The sequence below is a fragment of the Scyliorhinus torazame genome, chromosome 8 (assembly GCF_047496885.1).
Source record: "Scyliorhinus torazame isolate Kashiwa2021f chromosome 8, sScyTor2.1, whole genome shotgun sequence".
Lineage (NCBI taxonomy): Eukaryota > Metazoa > Chordata > Chondrichthyes > Carcharhiniformes > Scyliorhinidae > Scyliorhinus > Scyliorhinus torazame.
Window position 1 is genome coordinate 178,238,294 of NC_092714.1, and position 22,141 is coordinate 178,260,434.

The 22,141-nt window shown below is 44.2% G+C and overlaps 1 protein-coding gene across 4 annotated transcripts in view; it reads left to right on the forward strand.

Annotated features, from left to right (window-relative positions):
* sys1 (SYS1 golgi trafficking protein) overlaps positions 1 to 13,604 on the forward strand; it is a 30,282-nt gene extending 16,678 nt beyond the window's left edge. For all 4 annotated transcript variants that reach the window (XM_072514559.1, XM_072514557.1, XM_072514555.1 and 1 more), the window contains one exon: positions 12,427 to 13,604. In XM_072514559.1, coding sequence (XP_072370660.1) covers positions 12,427 to 12,667 — 241 coding nt within the window. In that variant the 3' untranslated portion in view covers positions 12,668 to 13,604. The remainder of the gene's footprint in view (positions 1 to 12,426) is intronic.
* The last annotated feature ends 8,537 nt before the right edge of the window (positions 13,605 to 22,141 follow it).

Genomic DNA, 22,141 nt, shown 5'->3' on the forward strand with positions numbered 1-22,141 from the left:
TCATCGATCTAAACCAATAAAGGGGTGGGTGCCTTGATGGCTGGGCGTATCCGAGGTGGCCGTTGGCCTTGCTTTGTTTGTGTCTTTTGGTTGGGGTAGTGGCGCCGGAATGTCTGAGACAGTATCGGCTACCTGAGCATTAGTCCTTTGTTCCTCGGAGATGGGCCATCAATATGTAAATCGACCCAGAGTTTTGATTCCGTCTGCAAACTGCCTTCCAAATATACATTCAGGCTCTGTGCCTGCTTGTTGCTTTGCATTGTCCATATTTCCCTAGAGGCTCTGCGAGTGTCCATTTTATACACTGAAAGTGGCCATCCCAAATGGCTACACGGGTGAACTCCATGATACACTTTTGGGTTCTCTAAATCCTGGCCCATAACAAATTGGGGGCTTGAGGGGGATAAAAGGCTATTGGATTGGCTTAGTGAACATAAAGACAGTGAGGGGTGAGCATATTGTGGTTGCTTTTCAGGTGTGGTATTCTAGTTTAAGTGGGGAGTGTGTTGTGGACAATGGCTCTTTCAGAGGCTCTTAAGTTTTTGGGGGTGGAGACGGTCACACACAGTACCTTACGGACAGAGACTAAAAGCAGACTGTTAGATTTGGCAAAAACATTGCAATTAACATTACTTGACAAAATGCGAAAAGATGAGGTAATTATGGCGGTGGCTAAGCATTTAAAGTTGCCTGATATACAGTTCGACTCATTGGAAATGGCAAAGATTCAGTTACAAATTAAACAAATGGAACACGAGAAAGAATTAAAGCAGCTTGAATACGAAAGAGAGGAAAAAGAAAGAGAGAGCGGAAAAAGAAAGAGAGAGCGAGCAAAAAGAAAAGGAGAGTGAAGAAAGGAGAAAAGAAAGAAGAAGGGAGATACCGATCAGGGAAAAAGATAAAGAAAGAGAGTTTGAACTTCAGAAAATGGCCATGAAACATGACAGTCAGTTAAAATTGGCAGACGGAAAGGGAAACGTACAGTTGGATGATAAGTGATGAGGATAGTGAGAAAGAGTGTCATAGTCAAAGGCTTGGTGGGGATCTATTTAAATATGTCCAAGCATTGCCAAGGTTTGACGAGAAGGAGGTGGAAGCCTTTTTCATTTCATTTGAGAGGGTAGCTAAACAAATGAAATGGCCACAGTACATGTGGGCATTACTGATTCAAACAACGCTGATGGGTAGGGCTAGTGAAATGTTTGCATCACTACCACAGGAGGTATCTGGGACGTATGAGGAGGTGAAAAAAAATCGATTTTAGGGGCTTATGAACTATTGCCTGAAGCCGACAGACAAAAGTTTAGAAATTTAGGGAAAGAATTTGATCAAACATACATGGAGTTTGAAAGGATCAAACAGAGTAATTTTGATAGGTGGATAAGGGCTTTGAAAATAGACCAAACGTATGAAGCTCTCAGAGAAATTATATTTTTGAAGGAGTTTAAAAATTCAATTCCTGATGTAGTGAGAACTCATGTGGAAGAGCAGTGGGTTAAAACTGTGAGATTAGCAGCAGAAATGGCAGATGATTATGTATTAGTTCATAAATCAAAGCTTGGTTTCCGACATCAGTTTCAGCCTGTGAGGAATAGAAACTGGGGACATGAGAAATACTCGCGTGGTAGAGGCAAAGTTGATCTGATGGGAGATAATAAGGAGAGTATATCTCCGATTAAAAAGGAAATCCAGGAGGGTGGAAAAGAAATGAAAAGTTTCAAATGTTTTCACTGTAATAGACTAGGCCATGTAAAGTCACAGTGTTGGTGGTTGATGAAAAGCACTGGGAAGGCTGATGTGGTAAAACAGGATAAGACAGTGGGGTTTGTTAAAGTGGTAAAGGAAAGCCCAAGTGAAGCGAAGGAGGTGCAAAAGATTGTACAGCATGATCATGAGGTGATTGATAAAAAGGTGACAGATCTCTTTAAAGAATTTACTTGTGTGGGTAAAGTTTACTGATGTGTATCAGGAGGAGCAGGTAAAGAAGTCACAATTTTAAGAGATCTGGGAGCTAGTCCATCTATAATTGTAAGAGCTGAGGAATTATGTAGTTTGGGAAGAATGTGGCCAGAAAAGGTGGTAATATGTGGAATTCAGGGTGAGAGGAGTAGTGTTCAATTACATAAGGTAAGGCTGGAAAGTCCAGTGAAGAGTGGTGAAGTGGTAGTCGGAGTAATAGAGAAACTATCTTGTCCAGGAATACAGTTTATCTTGGGTAATGATATAGCTGGGTCGCAGGTGGGAATGATGCCTACGGTAGTTGATAAGCCAGTGGAGAATCAGACAACTGAAGGGTTGAACGACGAATATTCTGGGATTTTTCCGGATTGTGTAGTAACAAGGTCGTAAAGCCACAGGTTAAGACCAGAGAAGAAATCAGAGAGTGAAGTTGAAGTGCAATTATCAGAAACGATTTTTGATCAGATCGTTGAAACAGAACAAGAACAGGTGGAGGATGAGGCGGATATTTCTAGTTCAGGAAAATTGGCAGAGTTACAACAGGAAGATGTAGAAATAAAACTGATGTATCAGAAAGCATACACGGAAGAGGAATCTGAGTGCATACCAGAGTGTTATTACCGTAAAAGTGATGCCTTGATGAGAAAATTGAGACCTTTATCATAGAATTTACAGTGCAGAAGGAGGCCATTCGACACATCGAGTCTGCACCGGCTCTTGGAAAGAGCACCCTACCCAAGGTCAACACCTCCACCCTATCCCCATAACCCAGTAACCCCACCCAACACTAAGGGCAATTTTGGACACTAAGGGCAATTTATCATGGCCAATCCACCTAACCTGCACATCTTTGGACTGTGGGAGGAAACCGGAGCACCTGGAGGAAACCCAAGCGCACTGGGAGGATGTGCAGACTCCGCACAGACAGTGACCCAAGCCGGAATCGAACCTGGGACCCTGGAGCTGTGAAGCAATTGTGCTATTCACAATGCGACCGTGCTGCCCAAATCTTTATATATGCAGGCGGATGAAAAGTGGACAGAAGTTCATCAAGTAGTATTGCCGGTAGGGTATAGAAAGGAGGTGTTGCGAGTTGCACATGAGGTACCAGTGGGAGGTCATTTCGGAATAAGGAAAACTCAAGCGAAAATGCAAAAACATTTTTATTGGCCTGGACTACATAAAGACGTAGTTAAATTTTATTAATCATGTCACACATGTCAAGTGATAGGGAAACCTCAAGCAGTGATAAAACCAGCGCCCTTAATACCCATTCTAGCATTTGAGGAACCTTTTACAAGGGTCCTAATTGATTGCGTAGGACCGCTTCCTAAAACAAAAAGTAGGAATCAATATCTTTTGACTATAATGGATGTGTCTACTAGGTTTCCAGAGGCCATTTCAGTACGTAATATTACAGCTAAAAAGATTGTGGAGGAGTTCCTTAAATTCTTTACTAGATATGGACTACCCACAAAAATACAATCTGATCAAGGATCACATTTTACCTCCAGGTTATTCAAAGAAGTAATGGATAGCTTAGGAATAAAACAATTTAAATCAACTGTGTGCCATCCAGAATCGCAGGGAGCGCTAGAAAGATGGCATCAGACATTAAAGACAATGTTGAGGGCTTACTGTCACGATTATCCAGAGGATTGGGATAAAGGAATTCCATTCGTACTGTTTGCAATTAGGGATGCACATAATGAGTCAACCAAATTCAGTCCTTTTGAACTAATTTTTGGTCATGAGGTAAGAGGATCACTTAAATTGATTAAGGAAAAATTGGTGAGTGAGAAATCGGAACTTACATTATTGGAATATGTGTCAAATTTTAGGGAACGATTAAATAGAGCAGGTGAATTGGCTAGACAACAGGATGAAACGGGTAGTGGACAAGAAATCCAAAGTTCGTAGTTTTGTCAGTGGAGACAAAGTTTTAGTATTGTTACCAGTGGTAGGAGAATCTTTCAAAGCAAGGTTTTGTGGACCTTATCAGATTGAAAGGAAATTAAGTGAGGTGAATTATGTGGTAAAAACAGCAGATAGAAGGAAAACTCACCGAGTGTGTCATGTGAAAATACTTAAAAGGTACTTTGAAAGGGAAGGAGCGAAAAAGGAGGTTTTAATGGTTCTAACTCAGTGATAAACCAAATTCAGATGACTGTGAATTTGACATACCTCAAATTAAATTGGAAAACGAGGATGTTCTTAAAAATTGGGATAAATTGTTGAGTTAACTTCCAGAGGAAGAACAAACTGACCTGAAAGAGTTATTGATATCACATGGGCAAGTTTGTGGAGATAAATTATGACGTACTAAAATGGCTATACATGAAGTAGATGTGGGAAATGCGGTTCCAATCAAACAACATCCATACAGACTTAACCCTTTAAAATTGGCACAGGTTAACAAAGAGATTGAGAGTATGCTTAAAAATGGCATCATTGACGTGGGTTGCAGCCAACGGAGCTTACCCATAGTGATGGTACCAAAACCAGACGGTACCCAACGGTTGTGTGTGGACTATAGAAATGTTAATGCAGTTACAAGAATGGACTCTTATCCTTTCCCACGTTTGGAGGATTGCATTGAGAAAGTGGGACAATCGGCTTTTATTTCTAAACTGGATTTACTTAAAGGTTACTAGCGGGTACCTTTATCCGAAAGGGTGAAGGAGATTTCCGCTTTTGTGACTCCAGATGGTATATACCAATTCAAAGTTATGCCATTTGACATGAAAAACGCACCAGCCACATTTCAACCGTTAACTAACAAAGTTGTTTCAGGATTACCCAATTGTGAGGTATACATCGACGATCTGGTAATTTTCAGCCAGACATGGATAGAACATTTAAAACATCTGATGGAGTTATTCGATCGACTTCAGGAGGCGGGTTTGGTGATAAACCTAGCCAAAAGTGAATTTGGAAAGGCCCAAGTCACTTTCCTTGGCCATATAATCGGACAGGGTCGAATGGTCCCACGGGATGTGAAAACAAAAGTTATTGGGGAGTTTCCAATACCCTCGACACAATGGGAAATAATGCGATTTCTTGGCATGAGTGGATTTTGCCGGAAATTTGTACCGAATTTTAGCAGTGTGGTTGCTCCACTGACGGACTTGCTCAAGAAGCGTAACAAATTCCAGTGGACAGCGGAGTGTCAACAGGCATTTGACGGCCTGAAGGCTGTGTTAACCACTGCTCCTGTGTTAGCCATCCCAAATTATACGAAACCATTCAAAGTGGCGGGTGATGTGGGTGTAGGTGCTTCCACAAGACGACGATGAAGGGCTAGACCAGCCTATTGGTTATTTTTCAAAGAAATGTAATTCTCACCAGAAAAAGTATTCGACGATTGAGAAGGAGACTTTGAGTTTGGTGCTGGCTTTACAACATTTTCACATTTATGAGATCAGCAATCCGTCTGACACTATACTGATCATAATCCTGTGACGTTTTTGGAGCGATTCCGGAATAACAATGCAAGGCTGTTTCGCTGGAGTTTATTGTTACAGCCATTTCATTTAAAAATAGTACATGTGGCAGGATGAGAAAACGTGATAGCCGATGCTTTGTCACAAATGTGATGAACGGAAGCAGTTTCAGTTGGAGGAAGAAGAAGGAGGGAAAAAATGGACCATATTATTATACCTGTTTGCGTGTTGTTTTTTGAAACGAAAAAGTATATTTACTGTGTGCATTTGTTAAAGGATAGTGAAAAGGTGAAAAATGAAACCATCTTGAAGCTGATGGCTTATTGTTTTTTCTTGGGGGGAGGTGTCATGCGAGAGTACCTTTAAGAAATGGGTGTTTATCAGTTATGTCAGAGTGTGGGTGGAGCTGGGCTGTCTGTCAACTTTTTACTTTTGTTTTAGGCTGTTTGTTGCAGAGTGTGGTTTAGTTTTGTTTTCAGTGTTGGAGCTGAAGCCAGACACAGCAGGTGTACTGTTGCCATGAAAAGACTATCTCTTGATCATTTGGTGAATTCAGAATTATAAATGTTCTCAGTAGTGAATGTAAACCTAATGTGCTTCTCTTAAAAGGTGTTTCTTTTGTCTTCTGGATGTTGTTTGGGAAGTTATTAAGGATGACTTTTGTTGTATTCTATGGGGGCTGTATTTGAATTGATGGTTGCTAAGATGTTCACTATGTTTTAAAAAGGTTAAAGTTCATAGAATAAACATTGTTTTGCTTTAAAAAAAAAAATACTTTTCCATTTCTGCTGTACCACACCTGGAGAGTGGGCTGTGTGCTCCCCATACCACAATCTATTAAAAGTTGTGGGTCAGGTAAACTCCATGATACACCTTGGGGTTCTCTAAACCCTGGCCCATAACAAATGCTCCTGGCATTCCCAGTTGCACCACCATCTTCTTTGACAGAGAGGATCTATTCATGTGCAGGGTGAAGAGGGTAGTACGTCCAGAACATATGGACGGATTGTGGCGGAGGGTTCGGTCTCGGTGGAGGGGGTGAATACCAAGTGGGAAGAGGAGTTGTGGCCCGTGTTGGAGGAGGTGTGGAGTGAAGCCCTTCGCAGGGTGAACACCATGTCCTCGTGTGCGAGGATCCGCAGTCATGTTTAGGGTGCACCTGACCAGATCGAGAATGAGTCGCTTCTTTGTGGGGTTGAAGACTGGTGCGAGCGCTGTGCGAGGGGGCCAGCTAACCATACACACGAGGTTTGGTCCTGTCCAAGCTTGTGGATTTCTGGGTCTCCTTTTTCAGCACCACGTTGGCGAATCTGAACATCGATTGGAAACCTGTCCCTTCGTAGCTTTTTCGGGATATCGGACCCGCCAGAGCTGCAGATGTCTTAGCCTGCGCCTGGCTGATTGGTCAGAGGCGAGTCCTGCTGGGATGGAGGTTGGCAACTCTGTCCAGTACCTGGGCTTGGATAGGTGATTTAATGGAGTTTCTACACCTGGAGACGGTCAAATACACTGTGAGGGGGGCAATTAATGGGTACTACTGGAGTGGACGACCGTTTATCGTCTATTTCAGAGACGTTGGACACTGTTAGCTGCTGGGTGGGGGGGGGGGGGGGGGGGGAGTGGAAGAGTGAAGGAGGGGTTGTTGTTGCCGTGTTGAAGTGGGGGTTTGTTTTCTATTTATAGGGGGTTATGTACATTAGCTTGTTCTCTTTTGCTGTTTTTATTGTTGTTTCTATTTTTGTATTGTATAAATTGAAGACTGTTAATAAAAATATATACTTTTAAAAACATAGTATTTAACTACCTTAACATCACAGAAATATAGCTTACAATTACTAGTTAAACGATGCTTAATGATTAAATGAAAAGAAATACTACCTTCTAGCGATACTTTCTCTATCTCCAATCAAGCAAAACCCATTACAGGTGAAGAAACACCTGTAAATAATTTAGAGTACCCATTTTTTCTTTTCCAATTATCCAGCAATTTAGCGTGGCCGGTCCACCTATCCTGCACATCTTAGATTATGGGGGTGAGACCCACGCAGACATGGGGAGAATGTGCAAACTCCACAACTGACCCGGCGCCGGGTTCAAACCCAGGTCCTTGGTGCCGTGAGGCAGAAGTTTTAAAAAGTGTCTCCGTGCTGCCCTGAAACCAAAGTTAGCAAATACAGGATTACTTGTCGGCTTCAGGATAAAGAGTTGTTTTGAAAAGCTGCTTGGAGAGAGAGAGCGAGATCCTGTCAGGAAACAGTCTGAAGATTTGTCTATGTATAAAGTTGGAGTACCCAATTCATTTTTTCCAATTAAGGGGCAATTTAGCGTGGCCAATTCACCTACCGTGCATATCTTTTGGATTGTGGGGGCAAAACCCACGCAAACACGGGGAGAATGTGCAAACTCCACACGGACAGTGACCCAGAGCCGGGATCGAACCTGGGACCTCGGCGCCGTGAGGTAGCAGCACTAAGCACTGCGCCACCGTGCTGCCCTCAGCCTGAAGATTTTTGTCTGTCAGACTACTGCTTAACCTGACAGCCTTTGCAAAAGATGTTGTTCATCACAACTTCCAGAAACTAATTCAAAACTGACTGCCACAGACCTGACTCCTCCCAATATTATATATTTATCCCACTCAAATCCCATAACCTAATTACTTAAGTTTAAATACAATGACTTTAATTATCTACTCCCCAGAAATCATAACAAAAACCCATTCGGCCTCTCCTTGTAAACATAAGCATGACTTTAAAGAATAATGGTCTCACATTTACGATTTGCACCCACTGCTTGCTTTCCTTTTAAACCAGAAACACCCTAACCCAGGCATTTAAAACCATTACTGCACCAGATTCATTTTTAAAAAATAATTTTTATTAAAGGTTTTCATAAAATATCAATAACAAAATGAGAAAGAAAAAAGAACCCAACAGGGGTAAGTACAAAACACAATCTAAAAAAGCAAACCCCAAACACCCCCCCCCCCCCCCGGTACCTAAATAATAAATTAGCATTAGCATCCATACTTAAGACAACAGGTGTATACACCCCCTCAGACCCTTCCAGTGTAAATAACATAAACAAAAATAAAGTAAACCCCCACCCCCCGAGCTGCTGCTGCCATTGACCAATGTCTAGCGTTCTGCCAGAAAGTCTAAGAACAGTTGCCACCGCCTAAAGAACCCTTGTACCGACCCTCTCAAGGCGAATTTCACCCTCTCCAATTTAATGAACCCTGCCATATCGCTGATCCAGGATTCCACACTTGGGGGCCTCGTATCTTTCCACTGAAGGAGAATCCTTCGCTGGGCTACCAGGGACGCAAAGGCCAGAATTCCAGCCTCTTTCGCCTCCTGCACTCCCGGCTCCTCTGCCACCCCAAATATTGCGAGCCCCCAGCCCGGTTTGACCCTGGATCCTACCACCCTCGACACCGTCCTCGCTACGCCCTTCCAAAATTCCTCCAGCGCTGGGCATGCCCAGAACATATGGGTGTGATTTGCTGGGCTCCCTGAGCACCTAACACACCTGTCCTCACCCCCAAAGAACCTGCTCATCCTTGTCCCGGTCATGTGTGCCCTGTGCAGCACATTAAACTGTATGAGGCTGAGCCTCGTGCATGAAGAGGAAGAGTTCGCCCTCCCTAGGGCATCTGCCCACGTCCCCTCTTCGATCTCCTCTCCCAACTCCTCCCACTTACCTTTCAACTCCACCACCGAGGCCTCCTCCTCCTCCTGCATCACCTGGTAAGTTTCCGAGATCTTCCCCAATCCCACCCACCCTCCCGAGAGCACCCTGTCCTGTACTGTGTGTGGCAGTAGCCGTGGGAATTCCACCACCTGCCGTCTGGCAAACGCCCTTACCTGTAAGTACCTGAAGGTGTTCCCCGGGGGGGAGCCCGTACTTCTCCTCCAGCTCACCCAAGCTCGCGAACTTCCCGTCCACAAAGGGTCCCCTAACTTTCGTATGCCTGCCCTGTGCCACCCCGGAAACCCTCCACCTGTTCTTCCTGGGGCGAACCGGTGGTTCCCCCGTAATGGGGTCCACGCCGAGGCCCTAACTTCCCCTCTATGCCGCCTCCACTGCCCCCAAATTTTGAGGGCCGCCACCGGGCTCGTGGTATACCTCCTTGGAGGGAGCGGCAGCGGCGCCGTTGCCAGCGCCCCCAGACTCGTACCCACACAGGACGCCGTCTCCAGCCTCTTCCATGCAGCCCCCTCCCCCTCCATCACCCACTTGCACACCATTGTACTGCACCAGATTCATATAATACAATATGTATATCAATTTCTTGCATTCATCACAGATGCATGATCTGAAAGAATGCCACAATTTTCTTTAAATTCATCTTCACATCTTAACAACTCTGGCAAGACCAACATTTATTGCCCATCCCACATTTCCCTAGAGCAGATAATTGTGAGCTACCAACAGTGGAATGGCGTGCTAGGCTATTTTTGGGTGTCATGGTAGCACAGTGGATAGCACTGTTGCTTCACAGCTCCAGGGACCCAGATTCAATGAATTGGGTCACTGTCTGTGCGGAGTCTGCACGTTCTCCCTATGTCTGCTTGGGTTTCCTCCGGCTGTTCCGGTTTCCTCCCACAAGTCCTGAAAGACATGCTTGTTAGCTGAATTGGACATTCTGAATTCTCCCTCCGTTTACCTGAACAGGCGCCGCAATGAGGCGACTAGGGGATTTTCACAGTAACTTCGTAGCAGTGTTAATGTAAGCCTACTTGTGACAATAAAGATTATTATTATTGTGGACCACATTTAAACGTCAACCACATTGTTGCAACTCTGGAGTCACATGTTGGCCAGACCAAGAATGGAAATTCATTGGTTTCATGGTCATTATTAATTAGATTGATATTTTTGTCCAGATTTATTAAATTCCCTAGTTGATTTGATGGGATTTGAACTACAATGCATTAATGCAGGACTTGGATTACTAATCCAGTAACATGACACCTGTACTACTGACCCCAGCCTGTTGAGGACGAATTCTATATTGTCCCTGAAATTTTTAAGAGCTAAGGATAATGATGGGCTGTTTTTTTTTTAACTGTCCGCTCACCCTTGTCTCCTGGGTTTGAAACCAGCTCACACTGATGTACAGAGTTAGCTCCCTCTCCTTTCAGACTGCAGGGATTCTATATGAAATACATTTGGCCAGTGACTACACAGTTTCTGGTGAGTGTAAATGGCCCACAACACACATTAACTGAATTTGACACTAAATTGACAGTTTGTAAAATGGCCCATAAGAATACTGAATAATGATATACTGTTGCAATAGAGGAAACTTCACGCAGGTTGCAGTATTGGTGCAACACTCAAGTGAGCTAGAAGTATGATGCAGACGGTCGGAGTGCCTATGATGGGAAATGCCCCATTTCTTAAACTCAGTGAGCATAAAAACCCAGCAGAGAATAACGGTGAAAGATTCGCATTTAAACAGAACCTTTCACCACTTCAGGATATGCTAAAATGTTTTACAGCCTACAAAGTCGTTTTTAAAAAATATTTAGAGCATCCAATTCATTTTTTCCAATTAAGGGGCAATTTATCGAGGCCAATCCACCTACCGTGCACATCTTTTTTTGGGTCGTGGGGCGAAACCCACGCAAACACGGGGAGAATGTGCAAACTCCAATGGACAGTGACCCAGAGCCAGGATCGAACCTGGGACCTCGGCACCATGAAGCAGCAGTGCTAACCACTGCGCCACCGTGCTGCCCTAAAGTAGTTTTAAAATGTAGTCAGGAAGTGCTGAATTTCACACACGCCTAGCTCCCACAGCAAACGGGCAGTAAACAGTGTGATTGTGACCAAACAATTTGTTTTATTTCATGTTGATTGATTATCCCCGCCTTGCTCTTCTTCAAAACTGTCATCAGATCTTTTACACCCAAAAAAGAGCACATCTAGGTTTGATATTTCATCTGAAAAGACAGCACCTATAATAATCTTATAGGTGCTGTCTTTTCAGATGAAATATCAAACCTAGATGTGCTCTCTTTGGGTGTAAAAGATCTGATGACACTTTTGAAGAAGAGCAAGGTGGGGATAATCAATCAACATGAAATAAAACAAATTGTTTGGTCACAATCACACTGTTTACTGCCTGTTTGCTGTGGGAGCTAGGCGTGTGTGAAATTCAGCACTTCCTGACTACATTTTAAAACTACTTTAGGGCAGCACGGTGGCGCAGTGGTTAGCACTGCTGCTTCATGGTGCCGAGGTCCCAGGTGCGATCCTGGCTCTGGGTCACTGTCCATTGGAGTTTGCACATTCTCCCCGTGTTTGCGTGGGTTTCGCCCCACGACCCAAAAAAAGATGTGCACGGTAGGTGGATTGGCCTCGATAAATTGCCCCTTAATTGGAAAAAATGAATTGGATACTCTAAATTAGGCTTACATTAACACTGCAATGTGAAAATCCCCTAGTCACCACATTCCGGCGCCTGTTCGGGTACACAGGGAGAATTCAGAATGTCCAATTCACCTACCAGCACGTTTTTTGGGACTTGTGGGAGGAACCCGGAGGAAACACACACAGACACGGAAGAACATGCAGACTCCGCACAGACAGTGACCCAAGCGGGAATTGAACCTTGGAACCAGATGCTGTGAAGCAACAGTGCTAGCCACTGTGCTACCCTGCCGCCCACACCTGTCACAGTGCAGTACTCCCTCATTACTGCAGTGTCAATGTATACTAAGTGCTCAAGTCTCTGGAGTGGAAAAATTCGCAAGTATGTTACAGTCTGCTGGGCAGCACATTGGCGCAGTGGTGCTGAGGACACTGGTTTGATCCCAGTACCGGGTTACTGTCCATGTGGAGTTTGCCTATTCTCCCCGTGTCTGCATCCAGAACCCAAAGATGTGCAGGATAGGTGGATTGGCCATGCTAAATTGCCCCTTAATTGGAATTTTAAAAAAATCTTTTTTTTAAATGTTAGTCTGCTGTGTGTAAATAGTGCATCTAATTACCTTTTTCCTTTTTCCTTCACCAGTGCACTAGGATTGTGGTATTTTATCCGAAGAGGGAAGCAGTGCCTGGATTTTACTGTGACCATCCACATCTTCCACTTTATGGGCTGTTGGATCTACAACTTACACTTTCCCACAGCACTCAGCTGGTGGCTGGTGAACATTGTGTGCATTGCACTGATGGCTGTGATAGGGGAGTACTTGTGCATGCGGACAGAACTGAGGGCCATCCCTGTGAACACCGGGCCCAAATCTAACCTGTGACATTGTGCAGAATCAGGTGCTACTTAAGCACTCGGCACCTCTGATTTGTCCAATCGTGAATGAAATTGCCCCAACGACCAGTGTTAAATATTTTATTTCAATGTTAGCAAGATTTTTGTGCACAGCATACGACCACCTCGAATTCTTGTTTTGGTCACCATATTATATAACCTGATATGTAAAGTGAAAATGATTTGCAGACTGCATTTTTTTTCTAAATAAGCCTCTCTAAGCTTGTATCTACTCATAATCTGGAAGTAGCTTTGGTTGGCAGGGAGTCTGAGGTTGGTGACAGAGCTCTTGCACAAAGATATTGGTGGTTTTATAAACTAAGCTGGATGTGGATTGAATGAGATTTTCAGACTTGCTGAGAGTACAGCAAGGTGGAATTATTGGAGAAATCTGCATTTACCCTTCATCAGTGGTGAGAGACCCTGTTGTGCGGCCTACCCAGTGTTTTCAATCCTTTTCTTGTAAACTAGCTGGAATGTTCCCAAATTTTATACTGGTTTAGTTTTCTTAATCTAAATGCCCTTCAAATTTGGACATCGAACCCTTCTCCACACTGAGCACCTTTCAACTTAAAATCTATGTCTCAAACCATCCATTCGACATTTGAAAAGGTAAGGAATACTATGTGAGTCATCAAATGAGAAACCTGGAACCTATTGTAACACTGGGTGTGTCTGACATTGCACAGTTTCCACTGACTTTAAGCAAAGATTAAGCACCCTTGTTTTGATATTGAGATATACCTACTGATTGGTGTAAAATAGTTTAGTAACAAAATGGTAAAAGCACTTCGAAACTAAAGGCTGGTCCTAGACTTGAGGACTGCGTCCATCACGTTTGTACTATGTTTTATTGGCAAGGTACACAGCTTAATCTCTATTTTGTTTAAAAGTCATTGAGGAATAAATCTATTGCAGTGCTCAAAGTTAAATGTTTTAGTTCTTGATTCAAAGCAATTCCATTGAAAGATCCTGAGCCCTGACATACTTCTCTATACCTGCTCCATCGCCACTGTTTTCCTCCTCTCTCCATCCCAGTTTTCACTTCCTCTCCAGGCGATGATTCTTGATGGGATTCGGTTTGTATGTCTGCAATCCTCCTCCAATATCTTAGTCATGTCCATGATGCAAGTCTAGACAACGTTAAAGGCCTGTATCAGCAAACTCCTGCTTTGTTAATGAAAGAGTTAGTGAACGAGCTCCATGTGTTTAAATTGCTGGCAAATCAAATAGAGTCATCATCAACTAAGTCACCTAAGGGCAAACCAAGATATGCCAATTTGAATATTTTGATGAGGTAACAGGCGATTGATTTTTTTTTAAATTAATTCATGGGATGTGGGCATCGCTGGCTGCACTTGCACCTATCCCAGAGGGCATTTTAAGAGTCAACCACATTGCTGTGGATCTGGAGTCACATGCAGGCCAGATGAGTTAAGGACAGCAGATTTCATCTCTAAAGGTCATTAATGAACCAGATGGGTTTTTACGACAATCGACAATGGTTTAATAATCATCATTAGATTTTATTCTAGATTTTAATTGAATTCAAATTTCACCATGGTGGGATTCGTACCCAGGTCCCCAGAGCATTACCCCACATCTCTGGATTATTAATCCAGCGACAATACCACTGCCTTCCTTGATATGGGCAATGCTATTGATATGGTGTACATGGCCTTTCAGAAAGCGTTTGATACAGTACAACAGACTTGTGAGCCAAGTTATAACTGAAATAAGAGGGCAGCACGGTGGCGCAGTGGTTAGCACTGCCTCACGGCGCCGAGGTCCCAGGTTCGATCCCGGCCCTGGGTCACTGTCCGTGTGGAGTTTGTACATTCTCCCAGTGTTTGCGTGGGTTTCGCCCCCACAACCCAAAAATGTGCAGGTTAGGTGGTTTGGCCACTCTAAATTGCCCCTCAATTGGAAAAAGAGTTGGGTATTCTAAATTTATTTTTAAAAAAAGATAAAATAACTGAAATAAAAATTATTTTAAAATGGGTTTCTTTCGGGTGCTCCGATTTCCTCCCACAATCTAATGCTGTGCAGGTTAGGTGGATTGGCCATGATCAATGGGAGGGGGAGTGGACCTAGGTCGCGTGTTCTTTAGGAGGGTTGGTGCAGATCCGATGTGCTGAATGGCCTCCCTTTACACTAGGGTATCTGTGGATTCTTTTTTTAAAGATGATTTTCCCAAATATAAACAATAACATATTCCAACAAAACATGAGTTAAGTTTGTACAATTTTTCCCTTTTAATCCGCTCCTTCGATGAACAGTTCCTTAAATATCGTCATGGACGGCCTCCACCATACCTCAAAACCCTCTTCCGACCCCTTTAAGGCAAATTTAATCTTTTCCAACCGGAGAAACTCGTACAGGTCCTCCAGCCAGGCCGCAACCCCTGGTGGTATATCCAACCTCCAATTCAAAAGAATCTGTCACTGGGAAATTAGAGGTGAAAGCCAAATCACAGCCCCCTTCCCCTCCGGCACCCCCGAAACCCCAAAGATCGCCACCATGGGGTCTGACTTCACCTCGGCTCCCACTATCCTCGATAAGGTCTCAAAAACCGCCTCCCAGAAGCTCTCCAACTTCTTGCAACCCCACAACATGTGAACATGATTCGCCGGCCCCCGCCCTCGCCTCCACCTGCTACCTCTAGGAAGAACCCACTCATCTGAGCCCGAATCATGTGTCTTGTGCACCACTTTAAACTGAATCAAGCTCATTCTAGCACAGGGGGAAGTAGAGTTCACTCTCTGCATCGCCTCACACCCATCCTATCTCCTTTGCCAACTCCCCCTCCCACTTCCGCTTAATCCTTTCCACCAGCACCTTACCCTGCTCTCCCAATCACCCATATATGTCCCTGATCATTCTATGGATTCTAATAGTAACAACACCAATACAAAATTGGCTGAGTTACGGGAAACAGTAGTATTTGATGGATGTTTATCAACCTGGAGGAAGATTTGTAATGGAGATCCCGGGGGTCGGTGTTAGGACGCTTGCTCTTCCTGATGTATATCTGGGGCTGGTTTAGCACACTGGACTAAATTGCTGGCTTTTAAAGCTGAACAAGGCAGGCCAGCAGCACGGTTCAATTCCCGTACCAGCCTCCCCGAACAGGCGCCGGAATGTGGCGACTAGGGGCTTTTCACAGTAACTTCATTTGAAGCCTACTTGTGACAATAAGCGATTTTCATATCAATGACCTAGACCTTGGTGTGTGGGGCACAATTTCAATTTGCAGATGGTACAAAACGTTGAAGCACTGTAAACTGAGGAGGATTGTGTACACCTTCAAAAGGACATGGACAGGTTGTGGAATGAGCAGACAAGCAACATGCAATTTAATGCTGAGAAGTGTGATGTGATTCACTTTGGTAGAAAGAACACAGAGAAACAATATAAAATACAGGGCACAATTGTAAAGTAGGTACAAGAGCAGAGGAACCAGAGTATACTTATGTACATATATGTTATATATACATATATAAGTTATTGAAAGTGGCAGGACAGGTTGATGCATACAGCATCCTGGGCTTTCGAATGCAAAAGCAAGGAGGTAATGTTATGTTAAACTTGTATAGAATACTGGTTCAACCTCTACTGCAGTATTGTGTCCAGTTCTGGCCATCACATTTTAAGGAGAATGTGAAGGCTTTATAATAATTATTATTATTATTCTCACAAGTAGGCTTACATTAACACTGCAATGGAGTTACAGTGAAAAGCCTCTGGTCACCACATTCCGGTGCCTGTTCGGGTACTTTAAAGAGAGAGAGAGTGCAGGAATGATTCATGAAAATGTTTCCACAGATGAAAAACTTCAGTTATGTAGATAGAACAGAGAGTTCCATATAATTTCTACAGTCCAGAAGGAGGCGATTCAGCCCATTGAGTCTGTACCGACCCCCCGAAAGAGCACTCTACCTAGGCCTACTCAACCACCCCATCTCCATAACCCCACTCATTCATCATGGCCAATCCACCTAACCTGCACATCTTTGGACTGTGGGAAGAAACCGGAGCACCCGGAAGAAATTCACACAGACATGTGGGGAATGTGCAAACTTCATACAGACCGTCACCCAAGGCCGGAATCAAACCCAGGTCGCTGGCGCTGTGAGGCATCATGAGGGGTCTGGACAGCGCAGATGGGGATAAACTATTACTATTGATAAAAGAATCAAGCACAAGAGGACACAGATTTAAGGTAATTGGGAAAAGGGGCAGTGAAGACATGAGGAAAAGCTCACGCAGTGATTGGTTAGGATTTGGAGTGCACCGTCTAGAATGTGATGGAGGTAAGTTCAATCGAGATATTCAAAAGGGAATTGGGAGGGCAGCACGGTGGCACAGTGGTTAGCATTGCTGCCTACGGCACTGAGGACCCGGGTTCGAATCCCGGCCCTGGGTCACTGTCCATGTGGAGTTTGCACGTTCTCTCAATGTCTGTGTGGGTTTCACCCCCACAACCCAAAGATGTGCAAGGTAGGTGGATTGGCCAGGCTAAATTGCCCCTTAATTGGAAAAAATTATTGGGTACTCTAAATTTATTTTTTAAAAAGGGAATTGGATTGTTATCTGAAAAGGAAGAAGGTGTATGTCGGGGGAATGGCACTTGCACACCTTCAGAGAACCGGCAGAGACATGACGGGCTGAATGACCTGTGTTGACCCATCTGTGAAGTTGAGGAATTGCTCATAAGCTCTACCCGTTTGCTGGATCTGGTTTTCATTATTACAACTGCCCTTCCATGAAGGTCAGCATCCAATATAATGTTTTTTTTTTAATGACAATACTAATTATTCTCCAGTTTCAAGTATTATCTTTTGGCTATACCAGAAGTTTTTAATTTTGTTGCTTATCATGGGGAAGAGCTCAAATATATGTTGTACCTTATGGCTGCCCGTTCTACATAATGAATGGCACTTTGTCAGGTGGGTCAATTAATATGGGAAAAATTAACATTTATGGAAATATTTAGGACTTTTTGTAACTAGATATAGATTATGGAGCAATAGCATCACAGGTTGTCCTATGATGAGAGGCTGAGTAAGTCGACCCTATGATGTCTGGAGTTTAGAAGCATGAGAGGTGATCTCGTTGAAACATACAGGATTTGGAAGGAGTTCTATGGCATAGACGCAGCTTGTTTCAAAGAACAGTACAGCACAGAAACAGGCCCTTTCACCCTCCAAGTCTGCCCCGACCATGCTCCTCATCCAACCTAAAACCTCTACACTTCTGGGGTCTGTATCCCTCTATTCCCATCCTATTCATGTATTTGCCAAGGCGCCCCTTAAACGTTACTAACATACCTGCTTTCACTGCCACCTTCGGCAACAAGTTCCAGGCATCCACTACCCTCTGTGTAAAAAGTTTCTGCTGCTCGGGGAATCTAAAACACAAGGGCAGTCTCAGGATAAGGGACTGAGGATGGGGAGAAATTACTTCATTCTAAGAGTTGTAAATCTTTGGAATTCTCTATCCCAGAGGGTTGTGGATGCTCCATTGTTGAATACGCTTAAGGCTGAATTTTGGTCTTTCAGGAAACGAGGGATAGGGGGAGTGGCAGGAAGGTGGAGTTAAAGTGCAAGATCAGCCATAATCGTATTGAATAGCAGAGCAGGTTTGATGAACCATATGGCCTATTCCTACTTTGTGTTATGAGCAATTCCACATAGTCATGTTGAAGCAGAGAATGAGATCAACTAGAAAATAAATTTAGAAACAAGCTTGCAGTTGAGACAAAAATCAAGAATACAGTCATCCTTGCCTGACTGCTGGAAGCAATAGAAATAAAATGCTGAGTTATGGTGGTGGCCTTGGTGTGAGCGGTCGTACATTAGGTGGCTCCTGCTCAAAGTGGAATTGTTTTGGGTCTTTTCGCCCATTTCGGGAGGAGTTATGCAGGATTTGGATTTGTTTTTTTTGTCACGTGTACTGAGGTACAATGAAAATATTGTTTGAGTAGCAGTCCAGACAGATCGTTCCATACATGAAAAACATAGGACATATGATAGATACGCAATGTAAATACATAGACATGGACATTGGGTGAAGCGTACGGAATGTAGTACTAATCAATAGAGAGGATGCGAGAAGAGATCAGTTCAGCACACAAGAGTCATTCAGGAGTCTAGTAACAGCGGGGAAGAAGCTGTTTTTGAATCTGTGCGTGTTCTCAGACTTTTGTACCTCCTGCCCGATGGAAGATGTTGGAAGAATGAGTAATCCGGGTGGGAGAGCTCTTTGATTATGCTGCCCATTTTCCCAAAGCAGCGGGATGTGTAGACAGAGTCAATGGATGGGAGGCAGATTCGCCTGATGGATTGGGCTGTGTTCACAACTCTGTAATTTCTTACCGTCTTGGGCCGAGCAGTTGCCATACCAAGCTGTTATACAACCAGATAGGATGCCTTCTGTGGTGCATCAGTAAAAATTGGCAAGAGTCAATCAGGACATGCCGTATTTCCTTAGTTTCCTGAGGAAGTAAAAGCGCTGTTGTGGGGCAGCACGGTGGCGCAGTGGTTAGCACCGCTGCCTCACAGCGCGGAGGTCCCAGGTTCGATCCCAGCCCCGGGTCACTATCCGTGTGGAATTTGCACACACTCCCTGTGGCTGTCTGGGTTTCACCCCCACAACCCAATGAATGGCTTAGATAGGGTGGATGTAGGGAAGTTGTTTCCATTAGCAGGGGAGACTAGGACCCGGGGGCACAGCCTTAGAATAAAAGGGAGTCACTTTAGAACACAGATGAGGAGAAATTTCTTCAGCCAGAGAGTGGTGGGTCTGTGGAATTCATTGCCACAGAGGGCGGTGGAGGCCGGGACGTTGAGTGTCTTTAAGACAGAAGTTGATAAATTCTTGATTTCTCAAGGAATTAAGGGCTATGGAGAGAGAGCGGGTAAATGGAGTTGAAATCAGCCATGATTGAATGGTGGAGTGTACTCGATGGGCCGAATGGCCTTACTTCCACTCCTATGTCTTATGTACAGGGCAGGTGGATTGGCCATGCTAAATTGCCCCTTAATTGGAAAAGATGAATTGGGAACTCTTAAATTTATTTATTTTTTCAAAAAAGCGCTGTTGTGCTTTCTTGGTCGTAGCGTTGACATGGATGGACCAGGACAGATTGTTGATGTGCAAACCTAGGAATTTGAAGCTGTCAGCCATCTCCACCCCTGCACCATTGATACAGGGTGGGGGGGGGGGGGGGTACGATACTTTGCTTCCTGATGTCAATGACCATCTCCTTAGTTTTGCTGATGTTGAGGGAAAGATAAGGGAGAGGTGTAAAGTGTTTAAATATAAGGGACTAAGAATTCTCTTTTGTTAGGGCCGTTTGGGGCCTATCAATCAAGGAGTGCAACAAATAAGGAGCAACAGACCAGGAGATCTCTCGAACTGCGACAGAGGGAAAGGTGATGGAGAGCTCTGTGGCCTTGTTGCCCGCTCAGTGGTCCACGGAGTTGTTGAAGTAAATGAAGGCTAAGTTTGAGCAGCATAGAAAGGAGGTCTCAGAGGACCTGGCCAGGGTGGCTGTGCCGACCCGGAGAAGGTGGAGAGGTCTGACTAACCGCGACGATCGGTTGGCTTCTTTGGAGGCGGAAATCATGCTGGTGGCGGAGGGCCAGAAGAAGTTAAGAGAGAAGGTGGATGACTTGGAGAATCATTCGAGGCAGAATTTTCAGATTGTGGTTCTGCTTGAGGGCATTGTGGGAACGCAGGCCACACAATATATGGCGAAGATGTTCAAGAAGTTGGTGGGGGAGGGGATACTTTTTAATTTAGAGTACCCAATTATTTTTTTCCCAATTAAGGGGCAATTTAGTTTGGCCAAACCACCTAACCAGCACATCTTTGGGTTGTGGGGGTGAAACCCACGCAGACACTGGGAGAATGTGCAAACTCTAAACGGACAGTGACCCAGGGCTGGGATTTGAACCCGGGTCCTCAGAGCCATAGTCCCAGTGCTAACCACTGCACCACCGTGCTGCCCTTGGGGGAGGGGATACTTGACCGACCTGAGGTGGATCGAGTGCATAGGTCGCTAAGGAGTAAACTGGTGAGCCGCCGATCATGGTGCGGCTGCGTTGTTATTTGGATAAAGAAAAGATTCTGCAGTGGGCAAAGGAGACGAGGGAGTGTATTTGGGAAGGCCATGCAGGGTTTGGGAAGGCCATGCAGGGCTTGGGAGCAGTGTTGGCCAAGCGAGGGGGCAGGTTTAGTCTGGTAAAAGCAGCCCTATTCAGGAAGGACATGAGGTTAGGAGTGTTATAGCCTGCCCGTTTGTGGGTCCCATTCCTGAGTCAGGAGTTTTATTTCGATACGTCGGAGGAGGTGAGTACCTTTACCCCATTTTTATTTCTATCAATTTATTTTCATTTCTTCCATTGATTTTTTTTCCCTCTCTCCCCATTGTCTCCACTCCCTCCACCCAACCCCACTGGGGCCATGTGTTCTGTTCCCTGTTCCAAGTTGTCCTTTGACACACTGGTCATCTTTGTTCTGCCATTAGCATATTTTGATCTCTTAATGTGCCACTGTCAACACTCTTAGTCATTATCACCATTTACATTCCTTTGTCTTTTCATCCACAACACCGTTGTCAATCTCCACCTATTGCTGGCCCTCTATCCAGCCACACTGTCCCACGTGCCCCCCCCCCCCCCCCATAGTGTAAATCGCATCCTATTTTAAATTCTCCCTAGTTTTGACAAAGAGTCATCCAGACTCTCAACATTAGCTCCCTTCTCTCTCCACAGATGCTGTGAGACCTGCTGAGATTGTCCAGCATTTTCTGTTTTTTGTATCAAATGTAATCACCTGGACACTATTTGCATGATGTTCCCTTAGCGTCGGCTTGTTTCCTTCTTGGTCATAACACAACCCTAAACGCAGTTCCTCCTTTCTAAAATGCAAACTCATTGCCTTTACTACTGCAGCTGTTTTTCGCCGCGTCTGTATGAAATTTAATGTCTACCACATACAGTAGGTGGAGCCACAAAAAATGGGAGAGCATTCAGTACACAGAGATATGGATTGTTCAATAAAAGCTGTAGGAGAGATAGCCGAATACATACAGGGGAAATGTAGAAGTCAAAATAATATCTTGGGGCCTGGGGAGACAAAATTAAATTTTATTTTTAAATTCAAAAATAAACTGGGATCTGCTAGCTGAAGGAATTGTTGAATCTTGCACGATTTGCATGGGGTGACTCATTAAAGGAACAATCCAATTAGTTCCATGTTCTTTCCCCATGGCCCTCCAAATATTTACCAAATTTCCTTTTCAAAGTTACTATCGGATTTGCTTCTATTCTTTCAGGCCATGGATTTCAGACCTTGCTGCCTACGAAAAAAATGTTTTAAAATCAAAAGCACCATTTAATTAGATTAGAAATGTTTGTACAATTAATGTAATTCAACAAGCCCAATGTAGCCCATC